The 21,257-nt window shown below is 42.9% G+C and overlaps 1 protein-coding gene across 1 annotated transcript in view; it reads left to right on the plus strand.

The window, feature by feature from the left end:
- The window catches only part of BCL10 (BCL10 immune signaling adaptor), a 509,008-nt gene that overhangs the window by 270,424 nt on the left and 217,327 nt on the right, over nucleotides 1–21,257 (plus strand). The window contains exon 2 of the mRNA XM_044073843.1: nucleotides 6,546–6,834. Within this exon, the coding sequence (XP_043929778.1) occupies nucleotides 6,546–6,834 (289 nt within the window). The remainder of the gene's footprint in view (nucleotides 1–6,545; nucleotides 6,835–21,257) is intronic.

Consider the following 21,257-nt stretch of genomic DNA (forward strand, 5'->3'; position numbering starts at 1 on the left):
ATTGAGTATTTAACAGTTCGAATTACTAAAGGTCAACCTTTAGTGATCAAACTGTTAAAACATCGAATGTTCGGCAAAATAAAATAAAAACAACAACAAAAACCTAAACGGTGTAGGCAGAGGGGCAAGCCCCCCTGCACCCCCCGCTACTTAAATATACCAACTCCTAGACCGCACTTCATTGAAGTAAATGGAAATCTCCCCTTACAGAGATTTCCGTTTAATTGTTCGAAAGGCAGTTTCACTATTCTCGTGTTGGCAATGTCAGATTCGACATTGTCAGCTTTCGAGAATCTAATAAGACCCCTCTATAACTCCCATAGCTATTTTCCTAAATGAGCGGATCTAAGCTCTCTGCAACTCCTGTAGCTCCTTATCACACAATTCCAACTTTGTAAATAGCATCACAAGTTAAACGAATGCATGTAAAGTGTTTCCATACTTTAACTGTATGTAAAAGTGTTTCCACACTTAAAACATAAGAATGTTTGCTCAAATTAATCTGTATAGTACAACCCTTAAGATCAACCACAATGAATTTTGTTGATAGTGACATTGAATGTACTTATTTGAAAACTGTTCTATAGAATGCATCTTTTATACTTTTGTAGCTTTACTGTATTATGCATCTTGGAGATTTTCTCCCCGGGCCTCCACTGAAAACAGGACATTTGGGCCCAGTGGACTTCCCTGGTAATCAAACTGTAAGTAAATAAATTAAAATAAATAAGAGGTTGAGAGGTTTGGCTACCATACAAATATTTAACAGATTGCTTATTTTAAGGGTAATCTTAGTGCGTCAAATTGGTCTGACTGCTGCCTGCATGTTACGTTGAAGACAATGAGGGGGATATTGGTACTAGAGAAGTAAAAGTAACCCCTCCTGGAAAACTGTGTGTGTAGATGCACACACAAACAAGTTTCAGTTACTTTTGGAAGATAACACTGGACTTGAAGCAAGGTGTATGGGATTGTGAGATTGTTGGGAGCCTATGATTTTTAGCTGTGCTATGTAGCTGGTTAGTGTAAAATCATTTGATTGTGATAGAGGTGTTTATTACCTAAGGCAGTACTGCATATTTTTGCCTTATGTTCTTAAGGCCAGTTTTCTCCGTATTATTTGGTGCAAGTAGTGCAGGTTTAAAGCATTTGCCTTTACATATAAATTGGTGGCAGCTTTGCACATCATGAGACCAATAGCCCTTGACCATCACATACAAGCTGTGATAGCAGCAGGAGGGGTGATTATGCCCATTCATCATGCTATTTTATGAAAATGAATGAATAGAAAAGCAGTTGTATCTAATTCAGATGCCTGTCTTATATTTCATAATACTGATGCTTAGGCTTCTCACTTGTCTACTCTGTCACTACAGTCGTACATCTCTAGTTAGCATATACTAACACTGTTAAAGTATAACTTTATTGTGGTGCAATTAGTGATGTCAAAAATTAGCATAATTCTTATTAATGTTGTACTTATGTTTGAGTCATAATAATCCCATGTTTCACTGTGAAAAAGTTAAACTGCTGTAACAGAGTATTTGCAAAACTGGAAAGATTTCTCTGAAAAGCCAGTTATACTCCGTAATAGGGTTTCACCTTCATATAGAAGCAGACTGTTAAATAGTCACACACTTGTCGTAGTATCCTTGTCAGTATCCTATTTTATAAAGTCATAACTCAGTAATTTCATCCATGAGTCACCAGTTCACAATGGATTAGTTCCACGGGATTATCTTGTTTAGCACAATAATAATCAGGCCAGATCATTTTATATGGTGTTATAAAACTACATTTGCCCTTGTACCCAAAATGACTGCTTGTATAGTCCTTCCTTCTAGGGACTTTTATTTCTGTTCAGAAACTACCATGCTGGATGCTTTTGCAGTGGCTGCTGACATGGCTACCACCCTTCAGGCCCTGTGGTGTAAGGAATCCAGATCATTTAACCATTTGAGGAAGCATTTGTGTATGTCCTCATCACCAAAATAACTTTAATGTATGATCTGTTTCATGGTCCTGACACTTTTGGGCCATGCATTAAAGGATATAGGAGGATGATGTAGCAGGAGGGGAAGAAAACCTTGAATGCAGCATATAGTTAAGTTTTTTTTCCATAACATTTCTTCTACAAAACCCATACAAGTCCATATTGGTTGTGGGTTTTGCTGTAGCCAACAGCTCAAACAGAACTCTGGCTTGGGGTCCATAAATCAAGACTCCTTCCAAAGATGATGTGTTGGCACAGTCATAGTAACCATCCATGGGAGGCAAGCACAACCCTGAGGACTGTCCCGGCTGCTCCCTTCTATAGGCAGGATCAAATGGGACCCACTCCTATTAGCTATGAAGGTTATATGCTTAACATAGTGATCAATCTTTAGGAGTGGTCCTTCTGTAATAACCAAGTCCACCGTCCCTTACTTTGGTTGAAATGGTCTTGGTGTCTTTCTTTGCTCTATGGTGGAAGTACCTTAGCATGGCTATCTACGATCTGAAGAGGGAGAGTTTCTATGGTTTATTTTGGAATAGGGAGGGAGTACGTAAAGTGATGAGCTATCATAGTGCCTGCATCCTGCACATTACAAGTGATGGACCCAATCCTACAGATCTCCTGTTATGGTAAGTTCATAATTTCCATTTTTATCTTATTTCAAAGTTTGATGAACTTCATAAAATTCACAGTAACTTGTCCTGGTAATCCTGCTTCCTGTGCTTACCTTACTGAGAAATTACATGAATTATCTAAAGTAGAGGGGCCAGAAAAAGTATTATGGGAAACTACACCACTGAGTCAAGATCAAGGGAATATACTTTGGGAGTAGCTGAGTTGTGTAAGAATGAAATTAGATGGACTGAGTACCTTTGTGGCAAGGATTAGTAATGCAGTTTCTAGATTTTGGTCAGCACTGAGGAAACGCAGATCAAAAGATGATCACTGAATTTATCTGTCTGTATGCAAGATATGAGAGGAAACAGTTACTTAGTCTAATGTGCCTTCTTTTTAAGACCATCAATCCTGATTTTATTTGCCAGATTATAGAGATGGGCACTCACAAACGTGCACCATATGACAAACAGAGACAACAGTGCCTGGAGAAACTATAGACAATGCTGTAGGGATACTTTTACTTCCATCTCGATCACTGTTGAGCATAACATCCATTTCTTTCAAGCCAAAAATAACATTGAGGTACAGGCACCCACTCCGGCATTTCATGTTTCCCAGGTAATCATTGGCTCTGACTACCAGTGACATATATTGTGTGCCACAGCAGAATGCTGTACTGGCTAGAAATTTTGTAGTGAGAAAATAATTCCATTGTACCAAATTGCAATATGGAATCCTCTGCTTATCGAAATGCTTGTTTTTTTTAATAAAGTCCCAGTTTGCTGTTTCATGCTGAGTCATTTGAAGTTTAAGCTTTCCTAGTTTGTGAGATGTTCTTCGTGTTTCACTGTTGCAGTCATTACATTTGGGTACTCTGCTGGCAGGTTGCCCTCAGTCAGCCTGATTAACAAAGTCTTGGGTCCTGCTTCGGTTGCTGTCCCTTCTTCCCTGATTTGAGGTCGTCAGGGGTATAAACATGCAGCCAGAGCCATTACATCAGTCTTTCTTGCCATGCGGTGCCCGAAGCAGAAGCAGTTCGCAAGTGCCGGTCGGCCGACTCCTGAAATTTTCGTTTTCGAGTTTCAGAACCGAAGTCTTCAACTTAAAGCTAAGTACCTTGTTGGGGAAACTTTTTCTTGCTCCTTACCGATGTCAGTAAAAGTTAATAATTGCATTACTTGTGGGAAGCAAATACCTCATAAAGATTTTCATTTGTACTGCATTCCTTGCCTAGGCCCTGACCACGATGTACCTTGCTGTCGGTTTTGTGCTTTATTTAGTCAGTGCACTATCCATCGTTGATACATTTTTGCCTCTAAATATGTTAGTTCTCTGTTTAATTTTCCAGAAATTATGTCGGTTAGCCATCCGACTACCGGAATTCCGAAAAAACGCAAAGAAAAAGACAGGCCGTTGAGGTCCAAAACTGCCGACGATGCTTCACCTAAGCCAGTTGCCAGTACGCAGTGAGGCGCTTTCGCAGCCCCTGATACCCGCTACTTCTGACTCGCAGGCCTCTACTGAGACCCATTCAGAGTCCGGTATGCCGCAGGACTCTTCACCTATGGAACCCACGGATGTCTCTACCTTGGATGCATCCGGAGCTACTGTGCAGGCACCGGCTTCTGAGGGTGTATTCAGGACTACAGACCTGCATATTAAACCGACTCTACCTTCTATTCTGAGGACTAAATCTCAATCTATGTCTAAAAAACTGAAGCCCAGGCCACATGCTCAGGCCCCTATGCCTAAAAAACAAATGATCAAAATGGCTGAAGATCTTATTGCTCTAATCAAGGGTAGTCAACCCCCACCCTCCTTCTAAGAGGCCTAGGACTGAGCTTGACTATGAATCTTCTGATCTGGACTCTGTTTTTTCTAATTCTTCCAATGACCTGGATTTGTCCATTCCTACTTATGAGGATACTGATGCAGAGGATTCCATTCCCTCTGCTTTCCCCCCCTGAGGACTTTTCTTTTGAGGAAACTTTACATACCTTAAGGGAGCATTTCCACTGGGAAAGTCAGGAATTTTCTGAATTTAAAAAGAGGCTTAGGGATTTCCTTATTCTACCCCAGCAGAGGCCTTTGGCTATACCTCCTGTTCTTGACATTGTTGATATTTTTCGGATTTCAATATGGCCCCGGATTCCCTGCCTCCGGCGTCTAGTAAACCAGACAGATACTACAGGGTTCCTGAGTCCCACAAGTTCCTTTTCAAAAATCCTGTTGCAGACCCAGAAACCATTTCTCAGGGCCCAAGGGCATTAAGGCTTCTACTGCTAAAAATCCTACTCCCTCTGATAGAGACTTCAGGGCGCTGGATAGATGGGGTAAAAAGGTTTATACTTCTGCAACCTTGGCAATCAGGGCTTTAAACTGTCAATTTTCTCTAAATCCAGAGCTGGCTTTGCCACTGCTGTCTTGCAGGGCCTTATAGCTGTTCCTAATAATGTATAAATCCATCCTCCCAACTATAGCTTTGAGAATCTACTCAAATGTAATGACTGCAACAGTGAAACACGAAGAACATAGTACAGTTGTGTACACTTACCATAAATGTAGATGTTCGAGTGTATTCACTGTTGCAGTCCTGCCCCCCTCTTTGTCTCTTACTATACCTCTATTTTCTTTTACTATGCTTAAAAGCCTTTTTGGAGTATTTGATTTTGTTTGGAGGTATATTTTTGTATTTTTAATTTTATTTTGCTCCCCATTAGGCGGGCACCTGACATCTGGGGCAAGAAAAACTGATGTAATGGCGTCGGCTGCATGTTTTATACCCCTGACGACCTGACGTCATAGAAGAAGGGACAGCAACTGACGCAGGACCCAAGACTTTGTTAATCAGGCCGACTGAGAGCAACCTGCCAGCAGATTACCCAAATGTAATGACTGCAACAGTGACTACACTCGAACATCTACATTTATGGTAAGTGTACACAACTGTACTTTCACAGTACTGCTTATTATGGGCTATACAACACAATATTGCAGGAATAGCTTTATCAGTGATCTGTACCACATTGCATATTCTGTACCTTTCTTTGAATGCACTTTTGTCATGCGCCTGATAATAATGCAAGGATGGTGTAAGTTCAGTTTTGCAGTTATAGATCAGTACTTTTTTTCAAATGTGATCCACAGTCTGTTCTCTTCTAGCATGTACAAAGTGTTGTATCTCAGAGTATGTTTAGAATCTGAATAGTTTTCCTGCTTTCATTTAAAACTAGGCAGAATCTCCTGTTGGGATAAAGGTTATGCTGTGAGGATTCAAAATTCTTACTGACTTTATTTTGACAACCTTGAAGGTTTAGTTGGACATTGCCCATTCTCATTGGTGGCCAGCACAGAAAAATCTGTACACATCCTGTATCAACAAGCTGCTCAGTTAAAGGATGAGCAGTTATCATTTCAGAAGGCATTTACATTATAGAAAAACAGTAGTTATAAGAAACAACTGGTTGTCATGTTTACGTTCCATTTAATGTAAATAGTATAGTGAGTGTAAAGGCAACTAGTAGCATCACTAATTTGATAGCGGACAATAGGTAGTACACTGTGGCACAAGTTCATGTGTATTTGCATATAATTACAGACCGGACAGTGGTGAACAGAAGGATAAGAAAACTGTAGCGTGGGGAACATTGAAGCATATCTAATGACTGATGAGATGAAGTGTCAGTTTGAAAAGTCTGTACCTGTTTGCAGTATTTAGTAGAAGAAAACATGGATGAATACAGTGAGAGCTAGAGAACTGCCAGAAGGTAGAGGTGCTGCTGATCTCATAAGGAATTGTAATAACACACATTTGTGAGATATTGGTATTAGCACTGGTAGCTTTCATGTGTTTTTTTTTTTTTTGTCAACTACAACTTTTGTTTGTTTGTTAGATTCCACAAACAAGTATCTTTTTTTTTCTCTTTTTAAGGCTTTAGAAAGATTGAGACGGTATTTGTGTGACAAAATTATAGCTGACAGACATTTTGATTTTCTGCGTGCAAAGAAGGTACTCACTAAAGAGGACACAGAAGAAATCAATGCACAGAATACCCACAGAAAGAAAGCAGGGAAGCTTTTGGATCTTTTGGCAGAAAATCCCAAAGGACTAGATAACCTTCTTCTTTCTATACGAGTTGAGAAAACCCAGCTTTTTCTCATAGACAGAATAACAGACGAAGTGCAAAAGTGCAAGAATGAAAAAGTGGAAGCTCTAAAAGGTATTGTACTAATAATGTTTTCTTCATGTCAGTAAAACTAATTATTTCTTTCCTGAAGTGAGACTTATGAAAGAAGCCACTGTTTTAGAACTGGAAATGAAAGTCGAGAACTGTAATTTTTTTCTAATCTCTGTAAAAACTGGTAGTGTTATCAAAGTAGACACAGTATGAACAGTAAACATAAGTGTTTCACAGCAAAATAATTGCTACCTTTCACACCACAGCATGTGGAGCATAAAGTGTTGGCAAACATTCTCAAATGATGCTTTTGTTTTAAAAAAGTGTAAAAATACCACTTTCCAGCTTACCCTAGGTTTGTACTGAGGGCCAAAGATAAAATTTATCCTCAGTGACATCAACCTAGCGAAAATGTCTGGTGCATTCACTGATGTTAATAGGTGCACCACCATGTATCACTGTGGATGCACTGAGATGTATCCATTAAAGTCTGTGGACTGAAGAAGTCGAAGTATAGGTGAAATTTATTCTGGTATGTGTTCATTTCTTGAGTGGCTGGTGTTTTTTATGGTTAAAATCTATGGATGTATGTTATCCCTAAGTTAACATTATTAAGACATACACCAAATTTATTTGGGCAATGGTTTGATACAAATTTTACAAACCTTTTTATTAAAAAAAACAGATCAAACAAGGACTGTGTGATACAAATGCATCCAAGCTCTTATCTCACTAGATGTAATGATGTACTTAATCTGAACAAAACTCAAGTTGAAACCAGTGGTGGCAACACATGCCTCTGACACATTTTTATAATGTCATGGTTGCCACTTTGCTTTCTACTAAAAAAAAAAAAAAAAAAAAAGTGCCTCAGTAGTCTTGCAATGAAGAGTAGATAGTGTGTTAGAGATGCATTTTACTGGGTGAATCTGTAGGTTAATGTTCATCATGTTTCATTGTTGTAGTAGTAAGTACTTGACTTACTTGGGGGTTTCCTACTGTGTAAATCCTTTACAAGCCTGAATACCAGAGATTTTCTCCTTCCACCAGGTCTGACAGACGTCCTCCCCTCCAATATCAGGATGTTGAAGGGTTGTTGGCCAGTACCACTGCCTCAGTTCTTTCTTGCCATGGGAGCCTGATACAGCCATCATAGAGTACATTGGTCAGTCCAAAGCCAGAGCTAAAGCAGTTAAAGTTGAGTACCCCATTGGAAATTCATATTTTTTGTATTTTACTATATTTCTTATTAAATGCCCATTGATAGGTCAATGTTTGTTTAAAGTGTATGTAACAAATCCTTCATCAGGACATGCACTGCCTCTCTGTTTATTATGCCTAGGTCCAGAGCACAATATGCCCAACTGCCCCAGTGTGCCTATTTTAACTATAGGACTGTTAAGAGTAGGGCTGGGGCTGAGTCACTTGAGAAGTTTTTAGAAAAGGAAAAAGAACACCAGTGGCCATCTTGTGCCTAAGCATCCAAAAGCCATAGTGAAAAAGGAAGGAAAAGCATCCAAAGACGTAAAGATTCTGGAGGGCATGGAACCTCTTTCTGATGGTCCTACCATGCTCGTTGTTTTCATAGGGGAAGAGGTGCATTCACAGTCCCCTCCAATGACTGCTGTGTGGCAGAGGCCACTAACGAGACTCTTTGGGAGCCCACCATGCTGCTGGCCCCCTTGACATCTGCACAGGCCAAAGTTCTTAGGGCATCACATCAGTCCGAATTCACTGTGCAAACTCTGGTTTCTGACACCCATTCTAGACTTTCTGATGGGGAGAGGTGTTTTTTCCTGTTCTGTAAGAGAGAAAGTACAGTTGTGTACCTACCATAAATGTAGATGTTAGAGTGTATTCACTGTTGCAGTCATTACAATTGGGTTATCCTGCTGGCATGCTACCCGCAGTCGGACGGAATTCCAAAGTCTAGGTCCGGCGTCGGTTGCTGTCGCCTCTTCCCTAACGTCAGTGCGCCAAGGGTATAAAAGATGCAGCTGAAGCCATTTTCTACAGTTTTTCTTGCCCCAGATGTCAGGTGCCCCTAAAATGGTAGGCTAAATTATGCCAATAAGCATGCATGCATAAAAAACAAATTTTCCTCCATCTATAAGCAAATACACCACATAGGTTGTATAGAATAGAGAAGTACAGGTAAGTCCCAGCAAAGGAAAAGAGGGATGGTGGGAGGGTAACCTGGACTGTAACCGTGAATACACTCAAACATCTACATTTATGGTAGGTACACAACTGTACCATGTCCATCGTGTTTCACTGTTGCAGTCATTACAATTGGGTCGAATCCCAAAGCTAAGGTTGGGAGGCTGGTGCTAAGTAGGATTAGGAGAGGCTATCAGGCCCTGCAGAACCCTGGATGTAGAGTAGAGAGGTAAATGATAGTGCTTTGTAAAAGTATGCACTGAACTCCAAGTTGCAGCCTCTAAGATGTCTTTGGTTGGTACTCCTCTGATGAACTGATGAAGGCTGCTGAAGTGGCTGCTGCTGTGGAATGTGGCCTGATGCCCTTAGGCACTTATTTGCCATGCTGTGAATAGCAGAAACTAATGCAGTGACCTGTCCACTTTGATATAGTCTGCTTTGAGATAGGCTTTCCTTGTGATCCTGCAGCATATGCCACTAGAAGTTGTTTGGTCTTTCTGAAAGCTTTGGTTCTGTCCAAGTAGAAGCGTAGCTGCCTGTGAATGTCTAAAGAATACAGAATTCTCTCACCCTTATTCTGTGGATTTGGATAAAAAGTAGGCAAATGAATTGCTTGATTAAGGGCCACACTGGACACTACCTTAGGCATAAATGTAGGGTTTGTGCGCAGAGAAACCCTGTCGGGATGGAAAATGATAAAAGGTTCCACAGCCATGAGTGCCTGTAACTCTGAGACTAGTCTAGCAGAGGTTATTGCTAGGAGCAGAGCTGTTTGTAAAAGGATAGGAATTTAATATCAGCTACAGAGGCTGGTTCAGACGGAGGCAGTGTGTGTTTTTCCAAGACATAGTTGAGGTCCCATGCAGGTATTGGTGCTCTCCTTTGGGGGTCTTGTGTTTTTGGCCCCTCTGAGGTACTGCCTTAGTAATGGATGAGAAAAAATAGGTGGTTCCATATTGTAATGAGCTGAAATGGCAGAGGCATGAATTTTAATTGATGAAAAAGAAAGGCCTTTATCAAGCATCTCAGTTAAGTATTGCAAAATCTGAGGAATATTTTGAACAATCGTGTCAAAATCTTGTGCCTGGTTCCAAGCACAGAATCTCTCCCATTTTTCCTGGTGCTAGGCCTCCTGGCCTCCAAAATAACATCCATCACTGCTTTAGAGAGAGGTGTGCCTTGACTGGCTCCATTATCCGCCATGCTGCCAGGTTTAAGGTCCTGAGTTGGCTGTGCAGTGTTTGACTGTCCTGTTGGGTCAATAAGTGAGGAATTTGAGGTAAAGTCCAAGCTGGGCATTGAGACAAGCTCTTTAGGATTGGGTACCAGTGCTGGCGGGGCCAGTCTGGGGCAATCAGTATCATTTTTGGTCTCTCCCTTCTGACCTTGAGGAGGAGAGGCAGAGGAGGAAAGGCATATACTGTTAGGTGTTTCCAGCTGAAAGAGCATCCACTTTCCATGCTTGCTTGTGAAAAGTCCTTGTGCAGAATTTCTGTAGTTGGTAGTTGTGAGGAGAGGCAAATAGGTCTATGTCGGCGCATCCCCAGTTCCTTGTTATCATGGTAAATACTTATGGATCGAATGTCCACTCGTGGGGATCCATTAGGTTTTTGCTTAGTTCGTCTGCCAGAGTATTTGTCCTTCCTGGCAGGAATTGTGCTTGCAGATGTACTTGGTAAGTCAATGCTGTGTCCCACAAGTTCATGGCTAGCCTGCAGGGGGGGGTAGGAATGTGTGCTTCCCTGCTTGTTTATGTACCACATAACTGTAGTATTGTCCATCCTTATCAGTAGTTGTCCTGGGTGAAGTAGATCCTTGAAGGCTGTGTGGGCATTCTGAACAGCTAGCATCTCTTTTTGATTGATATGTAGATGCATTTGACTTGCGGTCCATGTGTCCTGAATACATCTTCCTGCCATATGGGCCCCCCAGGCATAATCTGATGCATCTGTTGTCAATGTCTGCCTGGCTGTGGGTAAGGTGAATGGCTGTCCCGTATTGTGGTGAGAGGCTTTTGCCCACCATCGAAACTCCTGTTGCAGGCAGGGAATGAGAGTGATTATTGTTTCCAGGCTGTGGCGATGTTGAGTCCAAACACTTTTTAGATACTATTGAAGTTTCCTCATATGCAGTCTTGCATATGGAATTAGCAGAATGCAGGATGCCATGAAGTCCAAAGCCTGCAGAATTTTTCTTGCAGATAACTGGGTCTTTGTTGCCAACATTTTGAAATAAGTAGTCAGTTGTCTGTGCTTGTCTGGCATGAGATAAGCCATCTGGGCAGTTGTATTTAAGCTTGCACCCAGGAGTATTATCTCTTGGTAGGGTACGAGTTTTGATTTCTTTTAGTTTACTGTGTACCCTAGACCTGTTAGTAATCTTTTTACAAATGCCAGATGCTATAGTAGAATGTCCTTGTTCTCTGCTTGAATAAGGCAGTCGTCCAAGTAAGGATATATTTGTATTCCTCTTTGTCTGCAAAAAGCAATTACTGATGCCAGGCATTTTGTGAAGACCCTGGGCGCAGTAGATAAGCCAAAGGGCAGTGCAGAGAATTGGTAATGCATTGAGCCAGCTATAAATCTGAGGTATCTTCTGCATGATTGTCTGATTGGGACATGCAGGTATGCCTCTTTTAGGTCTAAAGTTACAAGCCAAGCCCTCTTGCCTAGCATGGGCAGAGGCTGCTGCAGAGTTAACATTTGGAATTTTGGAATATCCAGGAATGTATTTAGGATAGACAAGTCCAGTATTGGTCTCCAAGCTTTGTCCTTTCTGGGCACCAAGAATAGCCTTGAGTAGAATCCTAGTCCCTGCTCTTGTTGTGGTATCAACTGAATAGCTCTCATGTCCATGAGGGATGAAACTTGTTTTTGTGCCTCTGCCCATTGATTGCGTGGCAGGTCTGGCATACCGTTTGGCCTTGGCAGGGTGTGAAAATGGAACCTGTAGCCTTGTGATATGATATTTAGGACCCATTTGTCCTGGGTGACCTTGTGCCAATTTTGTGAAAAAAGTGCAAGTTTTCCCCCCCAAAGTGGCTGCCAGAAGATAAGTGCTTGGTGCTGGCAGGGGAAAGTCATTGAGACTGTTTCCTGTATGGCTGTGATTTTTCCTCTCCGCTTTTGGAGGTAGAAGCACCCCATTGTTTAGGCCTGTATGAGCCTTGGGGCTGTGATCTGCCTCTGGGACATCTTTTATCTGCCTCTTTGTGGCCTGTCTGACACTGGAAAGGACCAATTCTTGGTAGGCCAGTTCCTGCTAAATCTGGGGGGGGGGGGGGGTTGTACCTGCAAGAAATCCTTGACTGTTTTCATTAGCTTTGTCCTCCATTTTCTTCAACACCTCTTCTGCTTTAACACCAAACAAAGTATCATGCTGTAATGGAGCATCTAATAGTTTTACTTTAACATGATCAGGCAGATTCTGTTCTTGTAACCAAACATGCCTCCTAATGACAGAACCCGTAACAGCGGCCCTGCAGGAGGCCTCTAGAGAATCAAAACCACATTGCAATGTATGCTTTCCTACTTGTTCAGCTGCATGCAATAAATCTTGCATTTCTTTATTTTCTGCACATTCTGAATTTGTTAACATTTTCTGTTTAAGCAGTGACATAAGGTATTGCTGATATTTAAGCATATGAAATTGGCAATTTAAAGCTCTTACAGCCAGGGTAGCAGAAGTATAAATCTTTTTCCCCCCATCTGTCCAGGGCCCTAGAATCCCTATCAGAGGGGATAGGGTTTTTTGCAGTGGAAGCCTTGACCCTTTGGGACACTGAAAGATGGTTTCTGGGTCAGCAGCAGGGTTTTTATAAAGAAATTTATGTGAATCTGGAACCCTGTAGTATCTGTCTGGCTTAACAGGGGCTGGTGGTAAAGAGTCAGGGGACAGGCCGGACTCTGAAAATACATCATCTACAATGTCTAAAACAGGAGGGATAGCAAGGGGCATGTGCTGAGGTTATAAAAGGAAGTCTCTGAGCCGTTTCTTAGATTCAGAGTAATCTTGGCTCTCCCAGTGGAAATGCTCCCTGATAGTGTGCAGAGTTTCCCCAAAATAATAATCCTCAGGAGGAGAGGCTGATTCTTCAGCATCAGAATCCTCATAGGGAGGAATTGAATATTCCTGATCGGAAGAGGAATCAGAGGAAATGGAAACCTGGTCTGAAGATTTGTATTCTGTCTCTTGCCTAGGTCTCTTATCAGGTGGGGGATGGGAACCCCTGATCAAAGTAATTGGGTCTTCGGCCATTTTAAGCATCTGTTTTTTAGGCATGGTGGCCTGTCCAGGAGAATGCTGTACTTGTTTCTTTGTCTTTAGAACTACTTTAGTCTTTGCCTTTGAAGCTGAAGTAAGTTTTGCATATAACTGTGTAGGCCTGAAAACACCCTCAGAAGCCGATGCCTGCTCAGCGGCTCTAGACCCATCTGAGGGAATAGTTTCCGAGTGTCCAATACCTTGAGTTTCCAGTGGCCTAGTCGGCTCCACGTGGGAGTCGGAAGCAGCCTGTGGCTCTGAGGTAGCAGGCATCAGGGGCTGTGAAAGTGCCTCACTGAGAACCGGCGACAGGCCTAGCCGGAGCTTCGTCGTCGGTTTTGGACTTCGGATGCCTGTCCTTTTCTTTTTCTTTGCGCTTTTTATAAACTCTGTTAGTCAGCTGTTCTGATGGCATTATATAATTAAACCTTCTGCCAAAGTAATGAAATGCAAAATCGTACCGACGCTTAATAGTGTGTTGATTAAATCTAGCACAAAACCGACAACTAGCAACATTGTGATCAGGGCATAGGCAAGGAATACAGTAAGAGTGAAAATCCTTATGAGGTATTTGCTACCCACAAGAAATACAATTATAACTTTTTCTGACATCGGTCTGGAGCAAGAAAAAAGTTTCCCCAACGGGGTACTTAGCTTTAATGAAGAATTCGGATCTGAAATTCGAATTTGAAAATCTCAGGAGTCGGCCGACCGGCACTTGCGAACTGCTTTTGCTTCAGGCACCGCGCGGCAAGATAGACTGAAGAAAATGGCATCGGCTGCATCTTTTATACCCCTGGCGCACTGACGTCAGGGAAGAGGCGACAGCAACCGACGCCGGATCTAGACTTTGGAATTCAGGCCGACTGCGGGTAGCCTGCCAGCAGGATAACCCAATTGTAATGACTGCAACAGTGAAACACGATTAACATCTCTTTAGCAGACCCAAACAGTCTGCAGCCACCCACCCATGTCCTGAAATTATGACAGCCGATGCCAAACTCAAGACCAGGTTCAAGGCCAAGCACAAAAAGGCTGCTGGTAGCTTTCTTCAGCCTAGACCTTCTGAAGAGACTCTCCGTAAGATGAGAGAATCTTTCCATTGGGAAGCTCAGGATTGCCCTCAATGTAAGAAAAGGGTGAGAGAGTATCTTAGGATTCCTTGACGCAAGCCTCTGTCCTTCTGTTCTAGAGTTTGTGGTTTGTCATTTAGGGCACGTTCTTGCAGTCCGACTCCCATCCCTTTCTCCACAGGAAGCCCAACCAGTTTTGCAGTGTCCTAGATTCACACAGACATTTCTTCAGAAATACTGTGGTAGAATTTGAGATGGTGCTTCTGAAAAACAACTTCCTAGAAAAAAAGAGGAGAGAGCCCTTAGAAGATTTGGCAAGAAAATTTAAGTCAGCTACTCTGACAATGAGAGCTTTGAATTACCAGTTTCTTTATGGTAAAATATAAGGAATCTTTTCTGGTCCAAATGAAACAGAAACTGGAGGGGATGGTGAATAAAGCTGTCCATAAGGATCTGTTGGAACTCTGCAACCATTGTTTTTGAGTTGATAAGCACTCCTTACATTGTGGCTGTGATGCTTTAGAAGCATCTGGTAGGAGAACTACTTCTGGTTTTGTTATCAGGAGAGATGCTTGGTTAAGAGAGCAGTCTGTAATGGCATGTAGCTATGATGCTAGGCAAAGTAAAGCATTTTTTCTGCTGTCACCATAGTGGTTTATATACAATATTTATTTTGTTTTTGTAATGGTTTATATATGAGAGCAGTGCCTGATCATGTCAAAACAAATTCTTGATGCACCCTTAAAGAAGGATTTTCTGTTTGTACATAAAGGAAAAAGTGTATTCAAAAAAACTGGAGAACAAAGTTAAGCCCCCTTTCTGAAGGAACAAACTTCGAGGTTCTGTAAGAATTTCCTTACATAATCTGTGTCCTTTCCAGCCACACGGTCAAAACAAAGAGGACAGCCATTGCCAGACCTAAGGCTAAGCTGATCAAGCCTACTAGATCTGATGCTCAGAAGTTCAGAAGGGAGCAGCCCGATCTCTGAGAGCATCTCCCTGTTCATCCCTACTTAAGACCCACACCAACACTCCCCCCGTAAAGCTTCGGAGTCTACTTTGGGGTACAGAAATACCTATGTCAACACTTCGAAGCAAGGATCCTAAATCTTCTCAACATTGTTGCATATTTGGAAGATGCATATAATTCCCCCATTGTCTCTGTGAATTGCTTATCCAGTCTCTTCCCAGTCCTTTCTAAACTCCCTCTTTGATTCTTTTAGTTGTCATGCAGAATTTTATATGCTGTACTAATTATTCCTTTTTTAACATCTGCTTCTGTTCTAGATGTTATTTAAAACTCTACCAGTGCTGGTCTTTCATTTAGGGTGCCCTACTTTCTCTTTGCCTTTCCCATCAAGGATCGATATCAGAGTATAGGCAATCTCTAACCTGCACTCCAAATATATTATTGACACCTTCCATTGTATCACCTTTCCCTTTCTAGTTATTTGCCCCCAATACCTTGGATCCTTTGCCAGTTTTCTCCAATACGTTCAAGCCCCTTGTTGCCCATTGTCTGTATCCCTGATTGCAGTCATCCTATTGGCAGAATACCTCTTCTCCATTCTCGTGCTGGCTTAGCTGCTACTAATATTCTGTATGATTACGGTCATCCTTCTTAAAGATCTGAATCCAAAATCCCAGTCTCTCTGTTTCTTGAGCTTCTCCTCTGTATCATCTTCCTTTTCTACTTTGAATTATATTTTTCTGCTTGTGCTTACGTATAAGAGCCTTAACTGTGTTACTCTAAAATGTCCCTTCAAATCGTGTAATCCTAGTCCGCCTTGTTCTGTTGGAAGAATTAGCTTGTCCCACTTGACCTTTGCTGTCTTCCCCTCCCAGATAAAATCCTTCAGCTTTTTTTTTAAGCTATCCGGAATTTCTCCTGTGGTTGATAAAAATATGTTAGACCTGTGTTTAAAACTAAAGGGGCTAAAAACATTTAAACTGCTTATAAATTACTATCCATATCACAAAGCATTTGATGTTGTAAATCTTTGTTCATTCATTACAAATAGGACCTCAGTTCCATCCTCTGAATCGATACGTCCATTTCCAAGCTCGCACCAGACAAAAACTCTCAGCTAAGACCTACCCATAATGCCCCTCTCCTAGTTAGACCAGTTCTCGTTTGCCACATTCCTAGTCAGATGTGCTAGCCAACTCTCTCAAAGCTAAGTAGGAAATTGCTATTTTTAAGACCGTTTTTCTTCAAAATTGTTTACTTTTTAGTCAAGTTATCCTTTTCTCACGGTCACCTATAACCTAGTTCTATTCCCTACTCTTTTCCTTGGTAATTTAAATTTTACCTTTTTTGGTACTGTCCCTCTCTCCTGCCTTTGACAGGCCCTTCCTTATCACTTGTGTTATTTTTTAAATACCATCTCTGGTATTCTCTCCCTTATTTTGTTTTTTTATAGGATAGCCTTCTTGCCTTATTATGTCAGATAAAGTGAAGTACGGGTTTAAACGGGTTTAAACACTGTGACAAGTGTGGACGGAAGATGCCTAACTCGGATACACATGCTCATTGTGTCTACTATTTGGGCGTAGATCATATTAGAGCTGTGACATTTGTGCTAGTTTTAGTAATTGTACACTAGCAGAACATAAAAATAATCTTAAAAGGTTTACTCAAGACACCGTTTTCGGAGGCTCTATCTGGGTCAGAGGTCTCACCCCCTCCAAAGACCAAAAAACATAAGGACAAATTGAGTCACTCTGTTCCTGCATCTCCATTAGTTACGGAACCCAGTTGGCTCCGTGCTTCGCCAGCACTCTTGTCGCAGACCTTTTCAGCACCAGGCTCTGTGTCTTCTCCCTCAGTACCATCCATGATATTCACCCCTATTTCGCTTCTGACCTCAACACCACTGACTTCGATGCTGTCCTTGGATCCGACATCGGCTCCGATGATTTGACACCAGCCCCAGCCACGGTGCCGACAGTTTCTTCTGCTCCATCGGCTCCAAGACTCGAACACCTACCAAGGACAAGATACGTCTACTCTGGTGCATACTGTCTCCGTTCCGACAGCAATGTTTTCCCTGTCGGCACCGTCCACCCTTGCTCATCGGCTCTGGTGGAACCGGTGCTCTCCCGAAGCAGTACTTGGACCATGCGTACCTTGGTACCTAGCCTGGTGCTTATTTTTTTGCTGGTGCTGTCTATGTCCACGGCTCTGACAGCTTCCATTTCTCTCAGAGCTCCTCACCTGGAGGTGGGCTCCTCACAGCAAGGTGTGACCCCCAGTTCCGAGGTTGTCCCTCCCAGATGTCCTTCAAGGATGCATCTGCAATCCTTACAAATGGGTTGTCCTGTCGTCAGGCAGCCCTTCGGTTGGCCGGATTCCAAAATCTGGGTCTGGCCTCGGCTGGTGTCGCACTTCACCCGACGTCATAGCTGCAGTTCTTCGGGTATAAAGGCATCAGCCGACGCCATTTTCCTCAGTCTTTCTTGCCGCGTGGCTCCCGAAGCAGAAGCTGTTCGCAAGTGCCGGTCGGTCAGAACCAGAGATTACTACTACCGAATACTACTTCGAAGACTTCTAAAAAGCTAAGTACCCCGTTGGGGACTCTTTCTTGCCTCAGCCGATGTCAGAAAAAGTGAATAATTGTTTAACTTGTGGGAAACAAATACCTCATAAAGATTTCCACTCTTACTGCTTACCTTGTTTAGGCCCAGACCACGACATCGCAGCTTGTCTAGCCTGTGCTTCTTTTAACCGACGGACGCTTAGACGTCGGTCGGAATTTGCTGAGCAGTTTTTTGGCACTGATTTTGCTTATATTATGCCGTCGGATCCTCCGACTTCACAAATATCCAAAAAACGCAAGGAAAAGGACCGACACTCGCGGTCCGCGGTTTCGGCCGAAACCGCGGTTAAGCCAACCGCGAGTGTCTCGGTTTCAGCTGAAACCGAGCAAGCGGTTCTTCCTTCAGCCGAAAACATGCCTTCTACCGAGGCCTCTTCTAACCTGGTGGAATCGGCTTCTGAAATCCAACCTGTGGTTGCGGTTTCTCAGGAATTATCTGACACTATTCCCTTGGATATCTCTACTCCTGCACGTGGAGCTGCTAGGCCTCCTGCAGCCATGTCCATTAAGGCCTTTGCCAGGGCTAAAGCAGCTAAAGCTACAAAAACTGTGCCTGTTAAGACCCCCTCTCACAGGCCCAGCTCCAGTTCCCAAATGCTTTCCTTGGCAGAGGATCTTATTTCTTTAATCCGGGGATCCCAACCTCATCCAGACAGGGCCTCTCATCCACCTCCAGAGAAGAGGCCTAGAGCAGAGCCCCCTGAGCCAGTGTCCACAGATGATTCCTCTGATGATTCAGATAATACAGACCCTCCAGAGGCTCCTTACTCTCCTTACGAAGACTCTGATGCTGAAGAGTCCATCCCTTCTGCCTCTCCACCTGAGGAATTTTCCTTTGGGGAAACCTTGCATGCTATGAGGGAACAATTTCAGTGGCAGGGCCAAGATTTTTCAGACTCCAGGAAAAGGCTTAGAACCTTTTTGCATTTACCGCAACATAGGCCTTTAGCCATACCTCCAGTTCTTTCTGTTGTAGATGATGCATTTAATGATGCTTGTACTGCTCCTGATTCTTTACCTCCGGCCCCTGCTAAGCCCGATAGTTACTACAGGGTCCCGGACACACATCACCATTTGTATAAGGCTCCTTTTGCAGATCCAGAGACTATCTCCCAGGGGCCTAAGGCTGTAGCAACTACCTCTGCTAAAAATCCCCTCCCCTCAGAAAGGGAATCCAGGTCCTTAGAGAGATGGGGTAAAAAAGTTTACACTTCTGCTACTCTGTCAGCTAGGGCCTTGAACTGTCAATTTCATATGATCCAATATCAAGAATTTATGCTTGACCAGTTAACTAAAAAACTGTCCTCTGATGAACCTTTTGATAAGAAATATGTTCAGGAAATGGTACATAACATTCAGCAAGTTAGTAACCATTCTTTAAAATGCGGCTATGATGCACTGGAGGCTTCCTTTAGATCAGCCATGACTGGTACAGTTATCAGAAGGCATGCATGGTTGAAAGAGCAGGCCTTACCGGACCATGTCAAAACAAAACTGTTAGATGCTCCCATGGACAAGGCCAATTTCTTTGGTTCTCCTGCACAACAGGTACTGAAGAAGATGGAGGAGAAAGCAAAATCTGTACAAACAGTGAAAGATTTCTTACAGGTCCAACCTCCGAGGTTTAGCAGGAATTGGCCCTCCAAAACTTGGTCCTTTCCAGACTCCTCTAAAGCACAGAGAGGCAGGAATAGGTGATCAAGAGGCAGAAACCAATCCAGGGGTGCCTACAGGGGACGCCAGTGGCAGGGTAAGAACCAGCGAGGCACAGACACAGCCACCACCACTGCAACAGGACAATCACAGTGACTTGGCTCTGGCACCGCCTACCAGGGAACAACTAGAAGCACCCTTGGGCGGAAAGCTAGCCTTATTCTCAATAAACTGGCATTACATCACAAGAGACAAGTGGATTTTACAGACAATAGACCAAGGCTACAGGTTCCACTTCCATACTCTACCAGGGAAGAGATGAATGCCAAACCTACCGCCAAATCAAAAGAGAGAAGCTCTAAAACAAATATCTCAATTATTAAAGATGAGAGCTGTGGAAAAGGTACCATCTATGGAGCAAGGAAAGGGATTTTACTCCAGACTCTTCCTGGTACCAAGAAAAGAGAACAAATGGAGGCCTATTCTCGACCTGTCCGCTTTAAACACATTCCTCATTGTTCCAAAACTCAAAATGCTGACTCTACAGCAACTTCTTCCCATGCTGGGCAAGGAGTCTTGGCTGGTAACTCTAGATCTCAAGGAGGCATACCTGCATGTCCCCATACGACCAAACTGCAGAAGATACCTCAGATTTCTTGCAGGATCAGAGCATTATCAATTCTCAGCATTGCCCTTTGGCTTATCTACTGCGCCCAGAGTGTTCACGAAATGCCTGGCATCAGTAATTGCTCATTGCAGGCTTCAAGGAATCCAAATTTACCCCTACCTGGATGACTGCCTGATACAAGCGGACAACAAAAACAAGCTAACAGAAGACTTACAAAGAGTCATTTACCTGCTACAGGCCCTGGGATATACAGTCAACATAAAAAAGTCAAGGCTGATACCATCCCAAAGAATAACCTTTTTGGGTGCAGAGCTGGACACATCAAAGCAAATGGCATTCCTAACTGCAGAAAAGCAAGAGCAACTACCTCTCTACTTCTTGGCATTAACAAAGCAGAACCATCTAACAGCAAGAAAAGTACTGCAAGCCCTGGGCTTCATGGCATCCTGCATAATACTGGTCCCTCATGCCAGACTGCATATGAGAAAGCTACAGTGGTACCTAAAGAATTTATGGTCTCAACACAAGCACAGCCTAGAAACCAAAATTCCAATAATCCCATGCCTGAAGCAAGAGTTCCTATGGTGGGCCCAGGCCTGTCAATCAAACACAGGATTGCCCTTCTACAGCATTCAACCAAGCCAAACCATCACGACGGATGCCTCAGACCTCGGTTGGGGGGCCCACATGCTGGGCAAGTGCATACAAGGCTTATGGACTCAAGACCAGCTGCACCTACACATAAATCTAAAGGAAATGCTGGCAGTAAAATTGGCAATCCAGACATTCAGACCATTTCTCCGAGAGGGTCAGTTGATGATAAGGACAGACACACCACAGTTATGTGGTACATCAACAAACAGGGAGGCACACATTCATACCCTCTATGCCGGATGGCACTGGACCTATGGAATGTGGCTCTGAGCTACAACATTCAGTTACAAGCAATTTTTGTACCAGGAAAAGAAAACATTCTAGCAGACATATTAAGCAGGACTACCACGGATGCCCACGAATGGATGCTGCATCCGGACATATTCAAAGCCATTACAAGAAAATGGGGACTCCCAGAAATAGACTTATTTGCAT

Source organism: Protopterus annectens, chromosome 6.part0 (assembly GCF_019279795.1).
Source record: "Protopterus annectens isolate FY-2018-M chromosome 6.part0, PAN1.0, whole genome shotgun sequence".
Classification (NCBI taxonomy): domain Eukaryota; kingdom Metazoa; phylum Chordata; order Ceratodontiformes; family Protopteridae; genus Protopterus; species Protopterus annectens.